Source organism: Sinocyclocheilus anshuiensis, unplaced genomic scaffold (assembly GCF_001515605.1).
Source record: "Sinocyclocheilus anshuiensis isolate Anshui unplaced genomic scaffold, SAMN03320099.WGS_v1.1 scaffold798, whole genome shotgun sequence".
NCBI lineage: Eukaryota > Metazoa > Chordata > Actinopteri > Cypriniformes > Cyprinidae > Sinocyclocheilus > Sinocyclocheilus anshuiensis.
The window spans coordinates 131,741-142,188 of record NW_015542359.1 but is presented as its reverse complement, the minus strand read 5'-3'; the positions used below and the strand labels follow the sequence as shown (position 1 = coordinate 142,188).

General features: G+C 37.1%; 1 protein-coding gene across 1 annotated transcript in view; it reads right to left on the bottom strand.

Moving 5' to 3' along the window:
* LOC107691874 (PRP3 pre-mRNA processing factor 3 homolog (yeast)) overlaps positions 1-10,448 on the bottom strand; it is a 29,175-nt gene continuing 18,727 nt past the window's right edge. The window contains exons 12-17 of the mRNA XM_016490701.1: positions 10,248-10,347; positions 8,945-9,058; positions 2,700-2,818; positions 1,655-1,732; positions 1,492-1,553; positions 1-1,239 (exon numbers count right to left, since the gene is read on the bottom strand). Coding sequence (XP_016346187.1) covers positions 1,090-1,239; positions 1,492-1,553; positions 1,655-1,732; positions 2,700-2,818; positions 8,945-9,058; positions 10,248-10,347 — 623 coding nt within the window. The 3' untranslated portion in view covers positions 1-1,089. The remainder of the gene's footprint in view (positions 1,240-1,491; positions 1,554-1,654; positions 1,733-2,699; positions 2,819-8,944; positions 9,059-10,247; positions 10,348-10,448) is intronic.

The following is a 10,448-nucleotide window of genomic DNA, read 5'->3' as shown; positions in this document are numbered from 1 at the left end:
AAAAAAAAACAAGGTTAACTGGCATCTGCTGTGACAATCCATTTGCATTTTAATAGCTAGAGCAGCTTGAAGCATACATATTGGTATACCTGCTCCCTTAGACAAAATCAAGGAGTCAAGGGTGTCAACGGATACTTCCCTTGTCCCCTTGGAGTTTTAAAGTCTTAACTGAGAAGTTGAAATGGATAGGTTTAATTAGGGAGATATATAAAAATGTGAGGTCATGTGGGTACTACAGGAACAAGGTTGGGAAACAGTTTTGAATCATCGTCACAAATAATACCTGGTCCAAATACTGTTGTACCACCACTGAATTCGACTGGAGAACTTAAAATTACATTATATACTGTATCATAAAATGAACCAAACCTGTATCAACAAATAAGCAAGATATTTCTTTTCCCCTAGCTTTAATCATTGGCATCTGGTTAGTTGCACTTTTCACATTTGATCCATGACATGAAATTTGGAAGAAAAAATGTGTTCCGACACTTCCTGTTTCCTATTTTTTTTTCTCCATTCTTTAGCCATACTAGAATTACCAGTTTTGTGTCATACAGAAACCAATACTCTTGTTTGTGCATTCAGTAACAAACTACAGTGTCAATTAACTTATTTCAATCAATTAAGGAGTGAGGCTTATTTACTGAAAAGACTGCATCAAAATGTTGAGAGCACAATACGCAAAACTCAAACCAGATGGATCCAAGGTAGAAATTACACAAGATCAAACACCGCACAGCCTACACTACAAAACTATTACAAGAGATACAAAACCAGAGTCCACTGTTATTCAAACTTCCAGCATTGTAAAGTTCTGCAGTACACATAAGGGTTAACATCCTATTCATTACACCAGCTCTGGTCTTGTTCTTAAGCCTTGCACACTTGTATTCCAGGTACGAAAACAATCATTCTCTTACACACTCAAACTATATTTACATATACAGGTTTCTCTCAGTCTATTCCACTTCCTTCCCGCTCTCAAAAAAAAAAATGTAAAGAAAAAATATGCGTGCAAGGTGCACATGCCACAGGCTCCACTGTTTCTTTGTTATTCTTCTTTTTCTGTTGAGCTCCGTCTATTTCTCAGTCATCAGTTGTCTCCAGAACACTCTGACTCAGAGCCAAGTCCCAGTAGTGCTCAGTGCCATGCTTCTTAAAATGTTCCCTAGCCATACTTTCTGTTGGACACTGTTTAAACTTAACCTCCCCATAACTACGTTCCTTGGCTGTACCCTGAGAGAGAGAAAAAAAGTATGTATTTAAGTACACAAAGCATACAATAAGAAATAAGAAACAATCAGAAAAAGGAAAAAAACCTATCTCTCATATTACTTCGTGTGTACTTGCATATCAGTAAAAACCATGCAAAGGTCAAGAAAATAAAATAGTTGTATCACAAATGGTGAGTCATGATGACAAACTACTAAATCATTTTTGGTAAATATTTCATTGGTTTACATAAGCATATATCTGGTATGCAGTTACCTCCCAAACCAGTGTGCATTTATTATTCTTCCTGGAACCCTCATCATCTGAATCTTGAGGCTCTAAAAGAAACATGGAATGTCAAATGTCAGCTATAAATCACAGCTCAAAAAAGGCTGATCAATAAATGTCTGCATCTTCTATCACTCTTAAATTCCCTTACCATCTCTCTTGGAATTCGGCTCATCCCATTTGATTCTATTCAACATCAGTCGTTTAAATTTCTTCTGTGCTTTGGGGCCTTCAGGGAGTAAGGAGTCAATTAATAAATACAAATCCTGAGAACAATAATAATAATAACCATCAGTGGCGGTTCGTGGGTTTTAAAATAGAGGAGGCACACTAATTGTATTGGTCTGGGATCCCTGCCGATTATTATTATTATATTATTTGCTTAACCACTTTAAAATGGCTTTTTGGTTGCTTTTAGTCAGAAAACGTAAAGAAAACGACATACATACAGCAAGATAATATAATTTCACTTACCTGGCCTATCACTTGAAGCAAACGTCCATCCCTTCTTAAAAGTCTGTGTTAAAAGAGAGCTGCCTGTTGCGCCATTTAATTAAGGCGACTGCTGTAGCCTATATCCAGCTTAGGCTGTTTTCCCTAAATTTGTATACATACTGTTTGAATGACAGCTTGGTAAATCTGTTGGCAATCAAATATTCAATATCGCTACTCATCATAAGTACTTGGTACATTATCAGCGCAGCGGCAGACGTTCAAACTAATATCACGTAATTTACGTCTCTATGATGATTGGTTGATATCAGAAGGGAGGCTAGCCTCCCTTGCGAGGGTTCTTTTCTCAACACTCCTCAGCGCTGGAAGTTAACACTCAATGGTGATTGGCTAATTTTTTTTACCAACGGAGGCACAAGAGCTTAGCGCTCGCTCGGCCTCCCCCTCCCCTTCTCTATCATTAGCGGTTGTAATTACATCAGCAGATTCGGCACATTCTCGATAGAAAAGCGGCGCTTTCACGTTATGGTATTACAGCTGTGAAATTACAAACAAAAAATACACATTCTGAGACATGAACTGAAATGAATTGTGAATTTTATTAACATTAAATCGTCCTCCTCCCATTTTCACCTCAAAATTATGGGGAAGCTGTGCCTCCCCTGCCTCCCCTGACGAGCCGCCACTGATAACCATATGTGAAGAGAATCATCTATAGAGATTCTCTAATCACTTTCACCCACCTCCCTCCACTACTACAATGTTAACATCTCTGTGAAGTACCACGGTGCCAGTGAGGTACAGTTGGTTTGCATTGGCCTCCACCTTAAACTTCTTGGCTGGATTATGCAGATTTCGGATTCTGAAGGCAAAGCAGATAAACTACTTGAGTAAACAAATTAGCGAAAAAGACATCACTGGCCACACTGTATGTTGTTGTGTGCAAGCAGTGAGAACAATGCTATTAAAAGTTGACTGAAATCATATAAGAAAAAAAAAAACTGAATTGAATGTGGAGAGACCCTAGTCAAAACAAAAAAAACCTACACCATAATTTATTTAACATGTTTATTTCATACTAAGTATATTTAAAATCCATTAACATTTATTGAAATGTCACTTAAGGCTTACTGATGTAAAATTCTAATTAAACTTTATTTGCAGTACTTCTGTATTACACAATACACATTTCTTAATATTATGCCTAAAATGTGTTTTAATATCACTATTAATAAGGACTGTATGATCTCTGTATCAGTCTTTAAATGCAAGATATTTAAAGTGTCATGAAAGCCTAAAACACATTTTTTGAGATGTTAACATATGAACAGGTTGCACATCGGTGAAAACAACAATAGCACTCATTATGTTTATTATTAAGGGAAAAAAGTTTTGTTTTTTCATTTTTTGGAGCAATTTCGTTCTTCTGGTTCAAAAAGCAAAGTTGAACCAGCGTCACGAAAAGTGACATGCATTAATTTGGAGTAGTGATTGGCCGCCATGGCTGGAGAGTATTTCATCAGTTTTCTGAGTTTTTCTCAGTATTATTCATGAGGATGAACACTTATGATCCAATCACTGCGCTATGCATGAGGTTGTATTACAGCTGAGAATTCAAATCACATGAAAGAGCTTCCGCGCTGTCAGTTCATCTCTGTAAACATGACCATAACAATATGTAATATGTTACAACACGTGGAGCGTGCATGAGAGAGTGGTGTTCTGTCGATTTGTGCTATCCTATCAAATTTTGCTACCTCCCATTAAAACAGTAGGTAGTACAATTCGAAAAAATGAAAAATGCTGTCAAATTATGGTTTATTAACGTCTACACCTACCCTTACAGTAATGCAATTACAGTAATTGTGTTATTCGCGGTTGTGGCTAGAAGGGATACAGCTACGGCCGGAAACCAACAATAAATACATTTTTCTACCTATTAGATTGTTTTATTAACGTCTACACCTACCCCAACCCTAAACCTACCCTTACAGTAATGCAAATACATAAAATATTGTTATTCAGCATGAGAAAAAGGATGCAATATTGATGTGTTCATGCGCAGTAAGCCCTGGTAAGACAATCTGACGGGTAGGATAAAATGTCAGGACAAGTGGTTTCTGCTCTGAAAGGCGCGATGAGTTAAACAAAACTCGCTGCGAGGATCATAGTTCATATCCAGACCGGAGCAAACGTGTTTCAGGTTTTGTGAACATATTTCATATTGAATATTATATTATTATTGAATTATATATATTATAGAATATTTCATATTCTCTCGTGCTCCAAACATGAACCAGCACCATGTACGTGCACATATCACATCTTCTTAAAATTAAATATGTGCAAATAAGGGCAACTGATACAGTGGTACGTCTGACACAATGGATTATTGTGATACACAGCAAACAATGATATAGACCGAAAATTCAAAGAAGGGTAAACAAAAAGTAACTATGCCTTTATTCTTTCTGTTTTCAAGATATTTTAATATTCATTTGTCTGTATAATGAGTGCGTTTTATTGGTTGTTTTCTCCCCTCTTCACGCCCACTTTTCCACAGTTTTACACACCCATTTCTGGCATCTTTCCAGATCTAAGGTGTGAAAGACCAGAGCTAAAACAGGGGGGTTTCATGACACTTTAAAGTGTACCTGAAGTATACTTGCAATAGTTCCACTTTAGCACAACCAAATATACTTAAGTATACCTACCTTCAGTTGGACCTTAGGGGTGGGCGATATGACTAAAATCTTATATCACGATGTGACTAATTTTATATCACGATAACGGTATATATCACGATGTAGTTGTTTTTTTCTTGTAAAAAGTTTTTTTATGATATTAAAATCTTTGATACCACAGAATTTTCATAATCCTTATCATCAATGTCAATATCAAACTAATACAAGCCTAAAAAGAGACAAAAAAAACAAGCTCACTTAAGATAAATAAACAGTCAGTGATGAAATAAGGATAAGAAACTAATTGCAAGCAATAGGACAAAAAACTACAATAAATAAGAAACGCTACATACATTGTGTAAATTAATTAGTCTTCACGGTATTAATCTAATATAGATAGACAGATAGATAGAATTAACATGTGTATTATGTATAGATGAATACAATAATGATTTAGTCAAGAGCAGTGAGAGATTTTCTCTCAATGTTGTTTGATTAGTATAAATGGCAGACAGGACGAACATTGGACAGCTTCCCCTTTAAGACCGAAGTCCGGATCCAATATACTGTTAAATATGCGTTTTCTTTTTCAGCTGTTTACTCTCTAAATCACTGTGTTTATGAGGATACTTGCAAAGACGGGGATTCTGATGCATATAAGTTTATATAATTGTTCAAAGCCAATAAAGCAGCAAAAAAAAAAAAGTGCACTCCTCTCACACAGAAACAGAGACGGCGCACGCATATAGCTCTGTTGTTTGTATTTCAACCAAGCGGCAACCATCCTGTCTCTCTCGTGAAACCAACAGGGAAGTGACTAAAACTGCAATTCATCGACTGGCCGCTAGAGGCTGGCTCCAAAAAGAAAGTCAGTCCCATAGACTCCCCATGTTAAAATGCCCAACTTTACAGCAGAAAAAAAATATGTTTGCAGCCTGGTACAAAAAGTGGTTTTGGTCTATATAGCAAAGTTTACCCTTCATGACAACTGTGAGAGGGTGAATTTTTTTATAACTCATCCGTTTAAATTATATTAAGCCTTAAACGTTCTGCATAATTAAGGGCGTGGCCACTTGAGTGACAGGTGGATTGCCACTGCTGTCACCACCATCGTGCTATGTGGGCGTGGTTTCAGCAACCAGCTCCCGCCTCTTTGCCCATTTTCGATTATCCACGCTCTTCAGAAACCTACGGGTGACGTCACGGACTACGTCCTAACTACGTCCATGTTTTTATACAGTCTGTGGTTTCAACCAGGAGCAGCTCATCTCTCGCTCTCTCTCTCTCTCTCTCTATATATATATATATATATCCAAAATATTCATCCAAAACATAGACCTCTATATAAACTGAATCAATAATAAATTGTAAATGTGTTCAGCATTCTGCAAATATTTTTTCGGATTTTCTAGACTATTTTAAGTCGTAAAGCAAGCAGAATATATTAAAATCCCGCGCATGGCTTTAGCAGGCATGTATGATACTAAGCGGGGCAGATGGTGCCTGAGACCTCCCGAGCTCAACAGCGCCCCACAATTTTGCAACGTAAATCTGTGGTGAAAAGGGGAACTGCAGCGTGCTCTAACAGAGCCATTGGGGCAGATTTTAGACTGCCCCACTTATTTTCACGTTACCTTACGTGAACCTCGCTCCACCAAGATAATATCAATCCGCTTAAGCTATGTGTCTGCATCAGGTCAGTAACTAGTTGGCATGTCTGTTTTTTTTCTATGTGGAGTAGTGGATCAAATTAACAAAGTAGGCTATACGTTAAATCCTTTAGTTTAAATGTGCTCACATGAATAGCCTTTATATGGTTCTTTTGTGTTTCTTTTGTTTATTCTGAGAATAGACATGATCTTCTTTCTTCACCCGAATTGCTCCACAACTTGTAACATCTAAATCAACATTTGGAGGTGATAAATACTAAGGCAATTATTATACAGCATTTTATGCGTGTAACATTACTTTGAGCCTGTCAATCAACAATAGTGCGCCACCCACAGGATAACGCAAGGACAAATTTTGTCCCCATGTGTTCAGAGATTAGAATATAAAGCTTACAAAATGTTTTTCATATATTAGCGCTACAACCCAGAATCTGCCCCACCTAAATTTACGGCCAGGAACCGCTACTGGTTTCAACGTAGGGCTGCACAATTAATCGAATGCGATTGTCATGCACATCTTGTCAGTAAAGCCGGTTCTGTGAGTTAAATCCTTTAGTTTAAATGTGCTCACATGAATAAATAGCCTTTATATGGTTCTGTTGTGTTTGTTTTGTTTATTCTGAGAATAGACATAGGCCTATGATCTTCTTTCCTCACCCGAATTGCTCCACAACTTGTAACATTCTAAATCAACATTTGGAGGTGATAAATACTAAGGCAATTATTATACAGCATTTTATGCGTGTAACATTACTTTGAGCCTGTCAATCAACAATAGTGCGCCACCCACAGGATAACGCAAGGACAAATTTTGTCCCCATGTGTTCAGAGATTAGAATATAAAGCTTACAAAATGTTTTTCATATATTAGCGCTACAACCCAGAATCTGCCCCACCTAAATTTACGGCCAGGAACCGCTACTGGTTTCAACGTAGGGCTGCACAATTAATCGAATGCGATTGTCATGCACATCTTGTCAGTAAAGCCGGTTCTGTGATTAGTAGTAAATCACCAGCACGTGCTTTCAAATGGAGCAGCGTTTACTACAGAGCCGTAGTTCACTGACAAGCTACGCAAAATCACGTTCAATCGCAGAACGATTTCTTCGATTTCATAATCGCGCAATTAAATCATCTGCGATTATGAACGTGATTTTGCGTAGCTTGTAAGTGAACTACGGCTCTGTTTGCATAGCTTCTCAGTGAACTACGGCTCTGTGTAGTAAATGCTGCTCCATCTGAAAGCACATGAAAATACCACATTTAATAACACGTTTTTACTCCAAACTCACTTTATAGCGTCAGTCGAGTGTTTGAAATAAATCCTTCTGTGAGATGATGTGGCTTCTTACACAGAATAAGGCACGCAACATATTTCATAGTATTCTAAGCAGTGATAAAATGTCGATTAGCATTGCATTATTATATACTTTATTATAATAAAAATTATAATAAGATGAACTCGGATAAACCATATATTGTCGTAGTCGTGTGTCTATTAGTCACGTTGAATTAATGAAAGCAGTTAAATCTTCTGTTTATTCAGCAACCACTATAGGGATTTCCTGGGTTTCTTCTGCGAGGCGTATTTGGAGTTTCAGTGCGAGAGAGCGCCCTCTGGCCTTCGGATGGAGATTTACTGCTGATCACAGAACCGTGCTTCACTGAAAGATACGCATGACAATCACAGCTTCTGCCTAATCATGATTTATCGACTTTGTGATTTAATTTATATTAATCGTGCAGCCCTATTTCAACGGCTTAAAAATCGGTTGTTTTAAAACTGTAGTGCTTAAAAATGTGTCCATGTTACAGATGTAGTCCCTCGTTTAGGAACGAGCTCATTTTTTGTCCTGCTGGTTGTTCTCCACCTGGTTCTGTCTCCCTTTCACGCCCCGTGGTGGCGTGTAAAGATCACAGTCATCCAAATGATGAAAAAGTATTACCGTAAACAATGTATTTTGCGACACCACGAAATAAACGATAGAGCATAATATGAAACGATAGACTTTTTATTTCGTCCATCCGATATATATCATCATATCGCACAGCCCTGTTGGACCTCAGCACTACTTCTGCACAATTAAAGTGCAATAAGCACAAAATTAGTTTAGTACTAGTTTAGTATACCCAAAATACAATTGCAGGGTATTTTTATTAAGCACATAAATATGTAAACATATTTATAGCATACTTAGCACAAAATAAATGTATTTCAAATACATTTTAGTATATTTTTTCCACTAGGGGAGAACAACTTAGCACTGGAAATAACAGAACATGTTTTAAAACGGCAGACCATACAGGGAAGGAAAAACAAAAAACAAAGACCAACTAATTTCCAACAAGCGTACTCCTTAAATACTCTCAGAATATAACACACAAAGTTGGTTGAAATAACACCCAAAGTTGAGAGTAAGCAAGAGTTGAAACCTAGTGGGTACTTTGAAGCTGAAGTACAAGATAGTTTTGGGTTGTTTGACATTTTTGGTCACTGCATAATTCTCTGATGACTCCATATACATTGTGTCTAACAAGACTCTGTTTAGTCTGTGATTTACTCAGTGTGTCATAGTACTTTAATGTACATAGTATTTTAATGTAAAATTTGAGCAGATTTGTCATGTTTTGTACCTGTAAACAGCAATGTGAACCCCATGACTCAAATCCTCCTTAAGTTTCTTCACCTTCTTCTCTTTCCTTTGTTCTGCTGTAAGTTTGCGTGCTGCATTTGCCTCCTCATGGGCTCTAAACACACACACGGAGAACATCACACTATGCACACAATGTATCAAAGCAAACAAATTACATCATCTTCGAAAGGGATACAGTATTTTCCCAAATATGAGTCACATTTTTATTCATCTGAAATGAAAAGCATCTTATATTATGCAATTAACATCAAGCAAACAAAACACACACTTACATTTGGATTCATGCTGAATGAGAGTATGTGAAACGAGGTACATAAGCCCAAGTTTACTGGTCCATACTATAGTTTCAATTTTCGTTTAAATTTGTTTAGGCTTGTCATTTATAATAAATGTCATTGATAATGCAAGCTACTATAATCGTTTTTTTTTTTTTTTTATACTTTTTGTATTACTGTTCTGAATACCTTTAAATCTAAAGTATTTGTTGTGGAGTGAGGGGAACTGAAATACACGTTTTTAATGTTTGTAAACAACTCATTTTATTTACCAGTATTTTACATTATTTCTGAGTATAAAAATAAAATGTGACTTATACACTGTTGTGATTTATCCGTTTTCTTTCTCTCAATGCATATTAAGCCCAGTGCAACTTATTTTCCAGAAAATATGGTACTTGAGGCTTTAGGGGCTTTCACATTGGAGGAACCCTTTTTATAGTTCCTGGAACGATTGGTGGAAGTTCCCACTTCTTGGCGTGTTCGCACTGCAGGAACTAGGAACATAAATTCTGGGAACTCTGTTTGGGGAAACTAAATTAGCTCCTACTTCAGAGTAGGGTCTAAAACAGTTCTATAGGAACTATCAGTGATGTAAGTGTACGCTGATTGGCCAAATGCATATGAAACTCCAGCTACCCGACATTTTTAAAAAGCTGCGTAAAAATATTTACTCCACGAACATGGAAAACAGCAATAACAGCATTTGGCTACCTGTTGTCTGCTGCGTTGTGTTCTTTTCTCAGCCTCGGAGATATGTAACACTGCAAGTTTTCATATGAGATTTAGTCAAATTTTCATGCTCTTTCAATCGCGTAAATTGTGCATTTACATTCCATCTCCCATCTTCCTGCTGCCGGTGCAAATGCAACCAGGAAAACAGCCAGAGCGGGAAATTGGTTCTCTAGGAACCACCATGTTGGCTAGTTTCTAGAACGGAGTTCTTTGAACTATGCGGTGCAAAAGCCCCTTTTGATATCAATACTTTGTGCATTGGAAATTACTCACTTCTGCCTCTTTGCCATTTGTGCTCTAACATGAGCCTCCACTTTGGTGGGGTCTTGCACAGCTTCCGTCCCCAAAACCCTCATCAAATTAGAGATCCGCACTGCACACAAACAGGAACATAAGATAGTTAGAGCACAAAGCTATAATCAAAAGCTCCTAAACTGAAAAAAAAAAAACATTATTAAAAAAAATGTAAAAAAA